At 49.6% G+C, this 15,382-nt stretch overlaps 1 protein-coding gene and 1 long non-coding RNA gene across 4 annotated transcripts; one reads left to right on the plus strand and one right to left on the minus strand.

Annotated features, from left to right (window-relative positions):
* Nucleotides 1-487: 487 nt before the first annotated feature.
* LOC102546455 (uncharacterized) lies at nucleotides 488-2,816 on the minus strand. Its single transcript, XR_015621220.1, has 3 exons — nucleotides 2,024-2,816; nucleotides 1,231-1,346; nucleotides 488-981 (listed from the first exon to the last, which is right to left on the minus strand). It is a non-coding gene; the product is annotated as an uncharacterized LOC102546455 (long non-coding RNA).
* Paqr7 (progestin and adipoQ receptor family member 7) lies at nucleotides 2,538-13,964 on the plus strand. 3 transcript variants are annotated; one of them, NM_001415929.1, is given in 2 exon segments: nucleotides 2,538-2,602; nucleotides 11,880-13,964. In NM_001415929.1, a coding segment is annotated over 1 exon segment (1,038 nt). In that variant the 5' UTR covers nucleotides 2,538-2,602; nucleotides 11,880-11,888; the 3' UTR covers nucleotides 12,927-13,964.
* Nucleotides 13,965-15,382: the final 1,418 nt, after the last annotated feature.

A 15,382-nucleotide genomic window follows, 5' to 3' on the forward strand; every position in this document is an offset into this window, starting at 1 on the left:
CCAAGGGCCTGAACTGAACTGTGGGAGGTGTGTTCTCAGCGTTGCTTTCCTGCTGCCTGGGCTGAGCCAGAAGTTGCTACATAGCAGGACTGTGAAGGAAATGCTGGGGTTACTCCTTAATACCATCCCTGTGCCACAAGATAAGAGCGGCTTGCATCCAAGCCCTGTGCTAGGCGACTGGACAGCCTTGAGAAGGTTGCGCTCTGGAACCTATTTCCTCGGCCACAGACAAAGATGGTGACAGAGCATGGAGCTGACAGGCAGTGAAGAAGCCCTGTCCTCACTGAACCACTGGGCTCTCAGAGGGTCATGGCTAAATGACGTCTCTCCTGGGCCACTTGGTAGAGCCTGAGCCCGACACATCTACGGCCTGAGTTGGGATGCATCTTTCCCAGCTCTGCGTTCTACCCATAAAACAGCGGCCATCACATTCACCTCAAAGGAATGTTCAAAGTTTAAACAAGGTCAATAAGAAGGCCCCATCTCTGGGCTGGAGAGATGGCTCAGTGGTTAAGAGCACCCGACTGCTCTTCCAGAGGTCATGAGTTCAATTCCCAGCAACCACATGGTGGCTCACAGCCATCTGTAAAGAGATCCGATCCTCTCTTCTGGTGTATCTGAAGACAGCTACAGTGTACTTATATATAATAAATGAATAAATCTTTAAAAAAAAAAAAAAAAAAAAAAGAAGGCCCCATCTCTGCCCAGAGCTCACTTCTCCCGAGCATAGAGTGGCAGACACAGTACCTGTTTCAGAGGGTTGTTTGGATCGAGAGAGGTTGCCATAGCAACCGTTTGGCTCACATGCCAAGAACATTAAGTATAAATTGTGGATATTAAAACAAGTTAAGTGGGGGACAGGATGTGGTGGTGTATACTGGTGACCTCAGCGCTTAGGAGGTGGAACCAGGAGGATCAGGAACTTAAAGCCAGCCTTTGCTTCATTTGCGACTTCCAGGCAGAAGCTGCATGAGACTCTGTCTTTAAAAACATACAAATGAACAAAAATAAATAAATAAATAAATAAATAAATAAATAAATAAATAAATAAATATACCACCGCTGACAAAGCCCAAACCAACCCGAAACAAAGAATCAAAGCAACACGAGCTAGTTCTTCCTTCCAAAAATAGAAGCCCAGTCCAACCCCTCTTCTAAGTCCTCAGTGTTTGTTTTGTTTTGTTTGAGACTGCAATTTCTTTGTATAACCCTGGCTGTCCTGGAACTCACTCTATAGAGCAGGCTGGCCGGGAACTCAGAGATCCTCTGCCTCTGCCTCTGGCTCCTGAGTGCTGGGATCAAAGGCGTGTACCACCGCTGTCTGCAGTCTTTCACTTTTATTCATCCTGTTGAGACAGAGTAACCTTATGTTGCCCAGGCTGGCCAAACAATCCTACTGCCTCAGCCTCCAGAGTAGTAGGCCTGGGATGGCAGGCCTGTTGCCTTGCCCCATGGATTTAGGAAATGTGGGGTTGTCTGAATTTGTTGAATGAGAGGCCAATTTTACACAATTCTCTTAAGATAATATGCTTCATCACAGTACAGAGTGAAATTTTGCAGCTGACCTAAGCCTAACCACCTTGCCCAGAGGTACTGTCTCCGTAATACTGAGGCCCAGAGAGCAAGGTTTGTCCAAGGTCACATGGTGAGCTGGGGTAGCACCAGGCTCCAATTCTGTTAATGTGTCAGGGCTCCAGACTCAAGAGTTCATTAAGGGCAGAGCCCTGACACCCACCAATCCGGCCTAGTCACTCAAGACCCAGTTTGGTACTCCATTTTTGTTAGGTATGGGTATCCGGAACACCACGGGAAGGGGCAGGCATATGAAACACTGAAAGCCAGCATTTACTGGAGGCATAGCTTGCCTTTAAACCCCGTTGGGCTGGGGTTGGGGATTTAGCTCAGAAGCACAAGGCCCTGGGTTCGGTCCTCAGCTCCATTACAAAACAACAACAACAACAACAAACAAAAAACAAAACAAAACAAACAAACAAACAAAACCCCAACCCATTGGGCTGTTCACCTTTTTTGCTGCGCCCACCCCTGGAAGAGGTGACCACGGGGAGTGGTTGTTTTGATGGAGATCTAGACAAACCAGGACAAGGAAAATGTCAGAGATCATGGGATGAGCCTTTGATAAGCCAGATAGCCCAGCTTGGGACGCAGTTCCTCAGGCAGAGTGGCATCTGGATGACAGTAGCAGAAGGATGACAGGTATGTGCTGAGCTTGAGCTGGTCTCAGAGCACTTGTTAGGACACTCCTCCGGTTGTCTTAAAACAATCACAGACTGAAGCTTGCGTTTTTGGGGAAGTGGAAAAACTCCTCAGGAGTCTGCGGTCCATTCCTGAGCCTAGCTTCTCTGGGCCTCCTATTTTCAGACTATACTGTGACCGTAGGAGGTCCCGGGATGCGTCAGGGAGTGACCCCTCCTGCAGACTGAGCTTGCATAACGCCAAGCGGGAAGCTGCAGACTGGCGGAGGCCGCTGAGCGCCGGGTGCCCAGCGCCGCCCTCCCGGTCCGGGGCGTGGCCGCTGCCTCTTTATCTGCGACTCCAGCGGCAAGGACGCAGCAGACAGCTCCCAGCTCTGCTCTGACCACAGGTGAGACTGCTCTTGGAGATTCCGAGGCTGGGCTGGGCTGGGCTGAGAGTAGAGAAGTTTTCCGGTGGGCACGCGGGTTGGGAGGGTGTGCTCCTAGCTAGCTCTGCATGCGTGCGGTGCGCAGTGGCGGAAGTGGGCAGGTGGTGGAAGTTGGGGCGAGGCCGAAGACAGCAGGACCCTGACAGCCGGACTGTTATGTAGGGGAACACCTCGCGGTAGGGGTGGGGAGAGGTCGCCAAGGGAATCAGCTATAAGGAGGGCACAGGAAGAAGCAAAGTCTGAGGTCATCCCCGGGAGGACAGGAGGAGCAATGGGGGTCACTGTAGCGGGGAGTGGGGAGAGCAGAAGGATTATGGGAGGACCCGAGGTAGTGTGTCATGGACAAGGTGGATCAGGGCTAGAGCATAGCCTATGAGCTTGTGGAATGGGGAGAATACTTGAGTGTAGTCTGCAAAAGGTAGGTATAGGAGACGCCTGTGCAGGATCACACCCACGGAACAACCCCACGGGCTGTGTGCTTGCATTCTAGGAGCTAGGTGAGCTCCTAGGGGCAAGAGGGAGCAGGGGTGGAGGTGTGTGTGTGTGGGGGGGGTGTAGATCTTTCTGGGGAACCCCAAGAAAAGCTTTAGGGAGGTGGGAGGGCCACCAGGCCAGAATATTGGACCCCTTCCCTAGCGTCAAGAAAGCCAGATTGCCCTAAGAAGGAAAAGAGACAAGGCCACACCATCGCCCTCAGCCTTAACCTGGGAGGTTTTCTCCTAGCAGCCCCTGCAGCATCTTAGGCAGCCTCGGGCTATACGCTGAGAGGTTTGGTGGATTCTTCAAGCTGGACTGTTCTTGTTGGGTACCCAGGACACCATGTTGAAGCTCTCCCCTTTCGGGTGCTCTCCTTGGAGCCGTGGGGGTGTCTGAGCTTTGGGGAAGAATTTCCTTAAATTTCCATTCTGACCACGTTTCTGAGTACAAACAGAGACCCACCATGCAGAGTCAAACACAAGTGGTTTCTGTTCAGTCCTGGAAGACAGGGAGGTAGCTTTTTCTTTTAATTGGTTGAGCTGAATTGGAGACTTGCAAAGAGGGAGGTGACCTGGTTGCTGAGAGATCCGAAGGCCTGCCAGGGCTTGTCCAATCTACATTCATCCACACTGGGTACCCAGAAGTTGCCTGGAGCCCTGTTTCTGGAGTAAGGCTTAAACAAATGTTGGCATTATCTTTCTTCTGGGCCTGGATCACCCGATGTACCTGCGGCTTGAAGCTGTGCAGAGACATGTGGGAAAGTAGCTACTGGAGGTGACTGATGTAGTCCCAAACCACAACCATTTGGTGTCCTCCATGGCTTTCCTTTCCTCAGGCCCCCTCTGGAGGATTTGCCTCCCACAGTCACAATAGTAACTCTGACTAGACTTCTTATTGCTATTCTTTATCTTGTGTAGATGGGAGTCTTGGTGTTTTTCCCACATGGGCCTTGAACTCCTGGGTTCAAGTTATTTTCCCTTCTGTCCCCAAGTGGCTATTAACTTATTTTTGAAGCAGGATCTTAGTATGTAGGCCAGGCAGGCTTCGAGTAGCACTTCTACCTCGCCTCCAAATTGCTAGGGTTCGTTCTTTCTTTCTCTCTCTCTCACTCTCTCTCTCTCTTTCTTTCTTTCTTTTTCCTTCTTTCCTTCTTCCTTCCTTCTTTTCTTCCTTTCCTTTCCTTTTCTCTCTTTATTTTTTCCTTCCTTCCTTCCTTCTTTTTCTTCCTTTCCTTTCTTTTTTTTTTTTTTTTCTGGAAGCAGGGTTTCTCTGTGTAGCTCTTGGCTGTCAGAGCAGACTAGCCTTAAACTCAGGAACTCAGAGATCTGCCTGCCTCTGCTTCCCGAATGCTGGGATTAAAGGCAGGAGACACCACTCTCTGGCCAAGGATTATTTAATTTTTAACGGGATCATGGAAACATGAAAAATTATGTGTGCATGGTGGAACGCACCTGTAATCCCAGCAGTCAGGAGGCAGAGGCAGGGGAATCAGGATTTGAAGGCCAGTCTGAGCAACACGGTGAGATCCTGTGTGTGAAAAGGACAGAGAGGGCCGAGCCAGTAAAACGTTTGCTGGGTTGGTATGAGAACCGAGTATGACCCTCCGGCACTCACATGAAAAGCCTGTCACAGCAGGGCTGAGGTAGACCTTAGGAGACTCCTCGGCCAGTCAGTCTAGCCCAATTGGTGACCTCCAAGTTGGACGAGAGACCCTGCCTCAAAATAAGGTGGAATGTGGTAGAGGTCCTGACAGACCTCTGTCTTCACAGAGACTCACATGTGGGCGTCGTGCATACAATGGGCACGCATAAGGGCGTGCATACACAAGGGCATGTATACACATGTGCGCACCCACAGAAAAAGAAAGGCAGAAGGAAGAAAGCAAAGAAAGAAGAATAAATAAAGGAGAGGGGGAAAAAAGAAGGAAGGGAGAAGAGACATTTGTACATTGTGTGATTTCTGAATCCTGGTTTTGTTCTCTATCTAATGAGGCCAAACCTTGTTCTCCATGGAGAGATAAATAATCTTTAGGAGAGCATGCCGAACAGTCTGAACGCAAAGCAACAACGAATGTTTTACACGCCAAGGACGGGAAGAAGTGCGGGGAAAACCAAGCCTTCTGACCCTGGTTGTTTTGTGAGGCCTGAAGCAGCGTCTGAGAGCTGAGGAACAGCCAGGCTAATTTGCTAAATATTTTGCAGGCCTAGAATATGGATGGAATGTCACAGGGCCTCAGCACCCTTCGAAGTAGGTGGATTCATTTTTTTCCTCCCTTAAAAAAAGGAGCCAAAGTGCAAGGGCCTTTTCCAGCGCTTATGTGGTTGAGCGAGGAGATCCCAACAAAAGCAGTAGAGGCCCAGGGCCAGTAGTGAGCACCGAGCGATGACAGTTTTTGAAGAGCCCAGTGGTAGCTCTTTTTAGCCTCCCAGGAAACCAGCTCAGGGAGGTAAAGGAAGTCTCAGGAAGTTACCAAGCTAGGAAGTCCCAGACTTCAGATTCCAGCCCCACACAAAACCCAGACTTTCAGTCTTCTTCAGGGTTGAGTTGTAGGCGCTCACCCTTCAGACAGTGGCCCTGTCTTTTTCACAGCAGCCCTTTGGCTTGCTTCCTTCCACAGGCATCCATGTGGGTGAAATATCAGAATATCTGTGGGTGAATATCTGTGTTCTCTGTTCTGTGGGGTGGCCTGGTGGCTGGAAGTTAGTAAGCATTGGTTGAAAACTGAGCATGGAGGGGCCAGGCTTGCCCTCTCCAAATACCACTAAGAGGTATGTGAACTCATTCCGGGAGGAATTAGAGTCGATGAACCTTGGAAGAAAAGGTGAAGAGGGTGACCTAGAGTTTGGGTAAAGAGAGGCTTGAGAAGGTAGACTGGAGAAGGTGGGTGGGTGACCAGAATGCTTCTCTTGGCAACCTATGTTTTTTTTTTTTTTTTTTGGTTCTTTTTTTCGGAGTTGGGGACCGAACCCAGGGCCTTGCGCTTCCTAGGTAAGCGCTCTACCACTGAGCTAAATCCCCAGCCCCAACCTATGTTTTTTTAAAGATGTATTTTATTTTATGTGTGTTTCTGCATGTAGGGTTTGTGCACACATGAGTGCAGATGCCAATAGAGTTTAGAAGATGGCATCAGAGCCCCCCTGGAGCTGGAATTACAGGCAGTTATACCCTGTGGGTACTGGGACCCGAACTCAGGTCTTCTGCGAGCAGCATACACTTAGCTACTAAAGCACCTCTCCAGCCCAAGGCGGTTTATCTTTTGGGCTGCCTGCTTACAGTTTGCCCTCTAGTGCCCTATAGATCCATGGTAGGGCAGCTGGGGTTAAGACTCCTTCCCTGGGGAAGTCACTTCCCAGCCACCTTTTCTGGGTCTGTGGACAAGTGCCAATTTTCAGAATTCAGATTCCTCCTGCAATCCGGAAGTATTGTCCTGGCTGCTCCTCGCTGAGAACAACTTAATGATTAAATAGGTCAGTGTCCTCAGGAGTACCAACTCTAGCTAAACTTCCCTGGTCCTTAAATGTGTCCCCACAAATCAGGTGTGTCAGGGGACAGTTGACCACTTCCCTCCCCAAGACAGGGTCTAATGCAGCCCAGGCTGGCCTTGTACTTGCTATATAGCTAAGGATGACCCTCAATTGCTGATCCTCCTGCCTCCACCTCCCAAGTGCTGAGATTACAGGTGGGTGCCAGCACACTAGGCTACGATACAGTTGTTTTTCTAACCCTCCCCCCAGATCCACTGGCACAGATTGAAGGGCTTTTGTATTTGTTATGATGCTGGGTGGGACCTTGGGCCTTGTGCCGGCCAAGGCCACACTCCCAGCTTAATGACAGATTTTTTTTTTCCGTTTGTTTGTTTTTGTTTTCTTTTTATTTTTTTAAATTGGATTTTTTTTAAAATTTACATCTCAAATGTTATCCCTTTTCCCGGTTTCCCATCCATAAACCCCCTATCCCATCCTCCTCCTCCCGTTTAAGGACAGCTTTTTAAAGAATTCCCCTCAAGCTAGCCACAGGCTGTGATTTCTCTGATCACTTTAGTAGTCGTAAAAATGGCAGCAGTGATTTACTGAGCCTCTAAATGGGGCTCAAACTTAGTTCCAGCCATTTAAATATCAGCAGCAATTTCTTTATCTTTTTTTTAAATATTTATTTATTTAATGAATATAAGCACACTGTAGCTGTCTTCAGACACATCAGAAGAGGGCATCGGATCCCATTACAGATGGTTGTGAGCCACCATGTGGTTGCTGGGAATTGAACTCAGGACCTCTGGAAGAGCAGTCAGTGCTCTTAGCCACTGAGCCATTTCTCCAGCCCCAGTCAGCAGCAATTTCTAAGGTGTGCACTTTTATCTTTCCCACAAGGGAGCCAAGAACCAGAGAGTCCTTTTTTTTTTTTCTTAAAGATTTATTTATTTACTCTATTTATGTGAGTACACTGTCACTGTCTTCAGACACACCAGAAGAGGACATCAGATCCCATTACAGATGGTTTATGAACCACCATGTGGTTGCTGGGATTTGAACTCAGGACCTCTGGAAGAGCAGTCAGTGCTCTTAACCGCTGAGCCATCTCTCCAGCCCTTACCCTTTTATTCTTAACTCCTCTTCTGATTCCTGCTGAATCAGCCAAGAGCACCTGCTGTCCTCCTGGACCCTAGACGCTTGGGACCAGTTGGCTCCGCTCTTCTTTTGTTGTGTGAACTTGTGTACGCCACAGCTCTCCAGATAGCACCATACTCCTGTCATGGAGGTGTTGTCTGTGACTGAGGCCTGACTGGGAGGGCACATGTGGAGCCTGGATTTTACTAGTGTGGGAGTCAGTAAGAAAGGGAGGAGGATGGCATCTTTAGTCCCACCTTCCTATGACATCACACAAGACACCTCCAGATCCTTGGAAGCCCCAGCCTTAGGGTCCCTTGTCTGTGCAAGTGCCACTAGCACTGAGCATTCGGTGATTTTGTACCGTCCCACAGCAGATATCATTGGGTTCCAGGATCCAGGGAGATACCCCCAGGTTCCCAGTGTAGGTTGAGAGGCCTAGTGGGAGGTGGTGGCATTATGCTGAGCTGGCTTTCCAGGCTAGGCAGGGCCTGGCTGCTTGATTGGCAGACCATTCTGGATGCCCTAGGGCCTCTCTCCACAGTCAGCTCTTTCCGTTGGCCCAAGCTTGACCTCTGATTCTGGTTTCTCAGGTGGGTCTCTGAGTTTATGGCCAGCCTGGTCTACAGAGCTAGGCAGAGAAACCCTGTCTTGAAAAACAAGAGTGTCCAGGTTTTCAGGCAGAGCACCGGTTCCCTGGGCATGCTCTCTCCCACTTCCTCTGGCCTTAAGTAAGAACCTCTTTATCTCTCTGGGGTGCACCTTATGTAACAACTAATTGGGGACTAGTGCTTACCTCCCAGGGAACTGATTATAAAAAGACAGTGAAGAATGAACAGATAGAGAGAGCTGTTTGGTTTCACCTGGCTTCACCATGCGGTCATGACTGGGGAAGGAGGCCTAAGCCACGTAAACTTGACATATGTAGGGCTCAACAAAGCTGAGTAGATTTTGCTATTGGACTCCCCAGAGCCTATGGTGACATTGGGAGGGTCCAGGAGTGAGAGACAGAGCCTAGGAGTGGACTTAACAGATCACAGGGAACCCAGGCAGTCAAGGGGGTAACTAGGTGTCCATAGGATCCATCCAGCTTCACTGTGCCCAGGGTAGAGAGGAAGCCTTGCTGTGTTGGTAGGGTCTAGGAGGAAACTCTCAGGTCTAGTGTCCTTGTGAGCCACACAAGATGTGTTCTGAGGCCTATTCTGCCCCTGCAGACAAAAGACCAATGGAGGCCACGTTGTTATGGCTAAAGTCCATTCTCTTGAGAAGAGGGAGAAGCCCTGGGTGGAGATTGTTAATAGTCCTTGTTAATAGGTCATCTGAAGGATTCCTGAGTCTGTGTTGAGTCAGGCTCTCTGAGGTGAAGGAATCAGAAGAGCCCCATTTGTGCTCCCGAAGGCTAAGGAGCCCCCATGTACAGAGGTGTGTGACTGATCCAAGTTTGGCAGCCTAGAGAGTGGGTGTTTAGGGAGGGAGGGCAGGTTTGGGGCAGGTCCTGATGCCACCTGCACACATCACACTCTTGAATTGTGTATGCATCTCCTGGGTGGCCTGGGGGTAGAGGCAGTGAGGCTCACACAGTCTTGGCTGGGGCAACGGTATCTTTGGCTGGCATCTGGTGCTCCATGGACAGAGTCTAGAAAGCTTGATCAGGGAGTTGTCTGGCAGATATCAAGAGATGAAGGTGGTGTCTGAGGGTTACCATGGCAGTGGTGAGCTCCGGGCCCAAGCAGCTTGGGGAGGAAAGGATTTATTTGGTTTATGCTTCCACATATAACAGTTCATTTTCACAGGCGGTCAGGACAGGAACTCACTCAGGGCAGGGACCTAGAGGCAGAGGGCATGGAGGGATGCTGCTTGCTGGCTTGCTCAGCCTGCTTTCTTATAGAACCCAGCCCACGGACGCCCCCACCCACAATTGGCTGGGCCTTCCCTCATTAATTACTAATTAAGAAAATGCTTTCTAGGCTTGCCTCCATTCCAATTTCACAGGGGCGTTTTCTCAATTGAGGCTCCTGTTTTCAAGTTGATAGAAAACTAGCCAGCACAGATTGATAAACCTGGATTAAGGAGCAGGCAGCAGGCAAATGCGCCGTGTTTATTAAAGGAATGACACATGGCACCTGTCACTCTTTCTTCAACTTTTTTTTTCTTCTTTGTCATAAAGTACTTGACAAAGACGAGTCAAGTGAGGAAGGGTTTGATTTGGGCTCACAGTTCGAGGGTGCACAGTCCACCGAGGTTGGGAGGACACCGAGGTGTGCACTTCAGGCAGGTGGTCACATTGTACCCGGTCAGGAAGCAGAAAGAAAGGAAGGCTGGTGTGAAGTGCCTTTCTCTCACTCCTTTTTGGAAATGTCTTTTTTTTTTTAATTGGAAATATAATTTTTTTTTGGGTTCTTTTTTTCAGAGCTGGGGACCGAACCCAGGGCCTTGCGCTTCCTAGGCAAGCGCTCTACCACTGAGCTAAATCCCCAACCCCGGAAATATAATTTTTTAATACAATGTATTCTAATTATGGTTTCCCCTCCCACAACTCCTCCCTGATCCTCCCCACTTCCCCACTCACCCCAGACAACATCCTTTCTTTCTCTCACTAGAATATAAACAGTCATCTATAATAATAATAATAATAATAATAATAATAATAATAATAATAATAAACTAGATTAGAACAAAACATACAAACAAACAAACAACAACAGCAACAAACCAAAGAAAAACTAGAAGAAACACAGAGATGCTGAGACACACACAGAGAAAAGTCAGAAAAAATAAAATAAAACCAGAGACCATAATATATAAGCAAAAAATATGTAGGAGGTGAGGAGAAGCTCAGACAAAGCATTGTGAGACAAAAACAAAAACAAGACAAGGCAAAAACAAAGACCTCTGCTCTTTAAAAGAAAAGGAAAGAAAAAAAGGGCCGTTTTATGTTGGCCATCCACTGCTGGGCCTGGGGCCTGCCCCTAAGTATGGTTTGTGTACCCAGTGAGACTTCACTGGAGAAAACTAACTTTTCCTTTACAAGCAGTATCAGTTGGAGATAGCTTCTGGGTTAGGCATGTGGGGTTCTGTTTAACCCCCCCCCCCGTATTCTACCCTAATCTGGCTTAGATTCGTGCAGGCGTTGGGTATGCAGTCAGGGTCTCTGTGAGTTCAAACCCCAGGGGCACAGGTCGGGAGGATGTTGCAGGTTTCCCTTGAATCTAATTCTAGATAAACCAGGTTTAATCCCTCGTCCTGGAACTCAGAGCTTGGGACTGCACCTGTCCTGATTCCCACCTAGCCTACGTCACACCCCAGACCAACTTCCTTCCCTTTTTAGTCCACAAAGTATGGAGACGAACTGCCCCAGCCTCTGAGCTCACAGCGACACACTTAACGCCCGTGTGAGGTATAACGGTTTGATGGTAGGCACTGAAGTAGAGAGGTCGGGGGTCAAAGAAGAAATAGGTTTTGAAGAATTAATAGGCGTCTGCTGAGCTGGCAAGGTGAGCAGGATGTCACAGTAGAGGCAACAGCATTGTGCAAAGTCGGGACTTGATGCAATGGCTGCAAATGTCTGGTATAGCTGAGATAAGGCACAGTCGCACTGGGGCTGGGTAGTAAGGCCAGAGGAGGAAGTGGGTGGGGCCGGGGGAGCAGGGGGTAGATTATGCAAAGGGAGGGGGAGTGGGCATTCCTGGTAGCTCTGGATGGGTTGTAGGTAGAGGTCATGGGTCTGTTAATAAGGGCGTTGTCACTCAGAGAGAACACGGATGGTGGCACAAGCTCCCGGGCTCAGAAAGCCTGTCTCCACATTCTGAGTTCAGCATGGCTCTACTTAAGCAGAGAAAAATAGTTAGGGCTGCTGTGTGGTGACTCTGCTAGAAAGTGACTGAGAGGCAGGACGCTTTATGAATGAGTGAACGAGGCCCTGAGGTGAGCATCTGCTGAATCAGGTCCCAGTTTGGAGAATGCAGGGAAGAGAGGTCGGGTTTTTTTGTTTTTAATTTATTCTTTTTTTTTAAGGGTGACTCCTTGATCCTCAAACTCAGCCTAATGACAGGGGATGGGAGAGGAGACAGTCTGGGGCATTAGAGCTTCAGGTAGAGACACAAGGGCTCAGACTTTGCCCAGCCCCTCTCTTCCAGTTTTCCTGACTTCTCTTCCAGGTCCCAGGCATGGCGATGGCAGTAGCCCAGAAGTTCAGCCACCTGCTGTCCAGCCTGTGGCACGTGGGCCAGAAGCCTCTGCAAGCAGAACCGGTGTTTACAGTGGACCGGGCCGAGGTGCCACGGCTCTTCTGGAAGCCGTACATCTATGCTGGCTACCGGCCGCTGCACCAGAACTGGTGTTTCTACTTCCGCACACTGTTCCAGCAGCACAACGAGGCTGTGAACGTGTGGACCCACCTCCTGGCGGCCCTGGCCCTGCTGCTGCGGCTGATCGTCTTGGCGGGGAGCGTGGACTTCTGGGAAGACCCTCACGCTCTGCCCCTCTTCATCATTGTCCTGGCCTCCTTCACCTATCTCTCCTTCAGTGCCCTGGCTCACCTCCTGCAGGCTAAATCGGAGTTCTGGCATTACAGCTTCTTCTTCTTGGACTATGTGGGTGTGGCCGTGTACCAGTTTGGCAGTGCCCTGGCACACTTTTACTATGCCATAGAGCCGTCCTGGCATGACAAGGTGCAGGCTATTTTCCTGCCCACCGCTGCCTTCCTGGCCTGGCTCTCCTGCGCTGGCTCCTGCTACAACAAGTACAGCCAGAAGCCAGGCCTGCTGGGGCGCTCTTTCCAGGAGGTGCCCTCGGCGCTGGCCTATGCGCTGGACATCAGCCCCGTGGTGCACCGCATCATAGTGTCTCCCCTCCCGGCCGAGGAGGATCCCGCCCTTCTGTATCACAAGTGCCAGGTGGTTTTCTTTCTTTTAGCTGCTGCGTTTTTCTCCACGGTTATGCCTGAGAGTTGGTTCCCCGGCAGCTGCCACATCTTTGGGCAGGGACACCAAGTTTTCCATGTCTTTTTGGTGCTGTGCACTTTAGCCCAGCTAGAAGCTGTGACGCTGGACTATCAGGCTCGGGGAGCCATCTATAAGCCTCTGCACGCCCGTTGGCCCCACAACTTCTTCGGTCTCTTCCTGCTCACCGTGGGCAGCAGCATCCTCACCGCGCTGCTCCTCAGTCAGCTGGTGCGGCGCAAACTCCATCAGAAGACCAAGTGAAAGCGAGTGGGTGGGAGCTGGCTGGGGTGAGAGACGATGCTAGGGACAAAAGCCTAGACTTGGCTCCAGATGGGAACAAGGCCTGGTAACGTCGATTATATTTGGCAGGCCACGACTCCCTGCATACAAACTCAGTGGCCAAAGTGGTGCTAGCCAATCCTTGGACCTGGGGATTGGCTGGGAGCCTCAGAGCCTTGCTCAATTCCCTGCCCTGGGAGGGGAAGAGTTGAGGGACTCCGGACCGCCCCTCCCTTGCCTCCTCTCAGAGCTGAGGGTTGAAGGTCGGCTTTGGTCACCACACTGGCTTGGGTTTTCCAGGTCGTTGGGTGAGAGGTAAGACTCAGGCCAGTGTCAAATTTGAGCAGAGAGGGGAGGGGAAGTCTTAGCAGCCACCACCTACCAGATCTCTCGGGTGGAGGGAAAAGAAACAGACCAAAAGATGGGTAGCATTTTAACTTTACTATCCCCTGCACCACAGCCTGGATCGTTGGGCTCCAGAGAGTCCCCAAAGACAAAAGATCCCCTCCACTGCCCATATCGCTGGGTCACAGCCCAGCCACAAAGCCTCACATCTAGCATTGGCCTGTTTTTTTTTTTTCTTTTTTCTTTTTTTTCTTTTTTTTGGAGCTGGGGACCGAACCCAGGGCCTTGTGTTTGCTAGGCAAGCGCTCTACCGCTGAGCTAAATCCCCAACCCCTGGCCTGTATTTCTTGCACACTGTTTCCAGCCTCTCCCCGCAACTCATTTATGATTTTGTGCTATGTCTCCTTAGCTCACAGTTTCCGGGGGCTCCAGGCTTTAGAACCATTAGGAATTGTCAAGAAAAGCTCAAAGGCCAGACTCATCAGCACTGATGGGACCCTCGGAGCCTTGGGCTGGGAAGGGTGAAGGGTGAGGAGGAGTTCTCAGGCCGAGCTTAGAAGGGCTTTCAGGCAAGGGGGATGCAGATGCAGGGAGTTGCGGGGGAGGGGCCTGAGGCAAGATTGTTCCCGGGGATCCCTGAGATGCCCTAGATTCAATAAAATGACTATGACATTACTTCTTCTGTGTGTTCCAGGAGGGGCCCTGTTCACAGGAGGTGGTTTTGTTTTGTTGTTGCAGGAAGTTGTAGGGTACTGCGGGGGTGGATGTGGCGCCAGAGGGTTCCTGTTTCATTTTTACCTGAGGGTAGAACTGATGATGGGAAGCGCGCGCGATGTGTGTGTGTGTGTGTGTGTGTGTGTGTGTGTGTGTGTGTGTGTGTGTGTAATTATATTTGTATTTGGCATTTTGAGGGACTAAAGAGCAACCAGGTTTGCAGGCGTGGGAAACAGAGAGATCCTGTCTGGAAGTTAACAAAGGACTGGGAATCTAGCTCATGGACAGCCTTTGCCTGAGAGTTGCCAGTACTGTAGATGAATCAGTAAATGAATAGGACATAACCTTCCATTGATAACATCTCCTGAGGATCTTTGTGTAATGCATATGAAATTCATATATACAATTTATATAAAATCATACATACAAAACTTATAAGATGTATACACCTGGGGCTGGAGAGATTGCTCAGTGGTTAAGAGTGTGTACTGCCCTTCCAGGAGATCTGAGGTTGATTTCCAGCACATGCGTTGGTGGCTCACAGTCTCCTGTAACTCCAAATGATAATTATAAACTGTCTTTTAATTCTGTTTTGAACTGACAGAAAGTGCTCGCTTCGGCAGCACATATACTAAAATTGAACTGACAGAAATCTGCTTGCCTCTGCCTCTCGAGTGCTTGGACTAACAGCCTTCCATGCACGCTAGACAAGCACTCTAACAAATTGGCTACATACAGCCTCATCCCTCGATCCCAGTTTTGTTTGTTTGAGACAGGGTTTCTCTGTGGAGTCTTGGCTGTCCTGGAACTCACTCTGTAGACCAGGCTTGCCTTGTAACTCATAGAAATCCACCTGCCTCTGCTGGGATTTAAGGCCTGTGGTACCACCACATTCCATTTTTTATTTCATGTCTTCAAAGATCTTCCACGTGGTGGCTCAGTTAGTCTTACATGCCACTTAGTGGCAACCTTGAGTGTCTGGTAATCACCAGGCCAACCAGGGGTAAGAGGGTTTGGAGTGAGGTCTAGGGCCTAGCTCCACTGTTCCCTTTGTGGGAGGGGAGGCTCCGTAGTGAAATGGTACAGTCTGAGACTGGAGAGATGGCTGCCAGCGGTTAAGAGCACCGGTTGCTCTTGCAGAGGATCCTGGTTTGATTCCTAACTATTGTATGGTGACTCGGAAGAACCTATAACTCTAGCTCCATCCTCAGGATCCGACGCCTGTCCTCCATGTACACCTACGCTCATGCACTCATGCCTACAGACACACACCCCATACGTAATTTTTAAAAATTATATACGATATATTTACATAAATATATATTCACATATAATATATTAATATATAACAACCCACACGGAGAATATATGAATTTTTT

This window comes from Rattus norvegicus, chromosome 5, assembly GCF_021556685.1.
Source record: "Rattus norvegicus strain SHRSP/BbbUtx chromosome 5, alternate assembly SHRSP_T2T, whole genome shotgun sequence".
In the NCBI taxonomy this organism is placed as follows: Eukaryota; Metazoa; Chordata; class Mammalia; order Rodentia; family Muridae; genus Rattus; species Rattus norvegicus.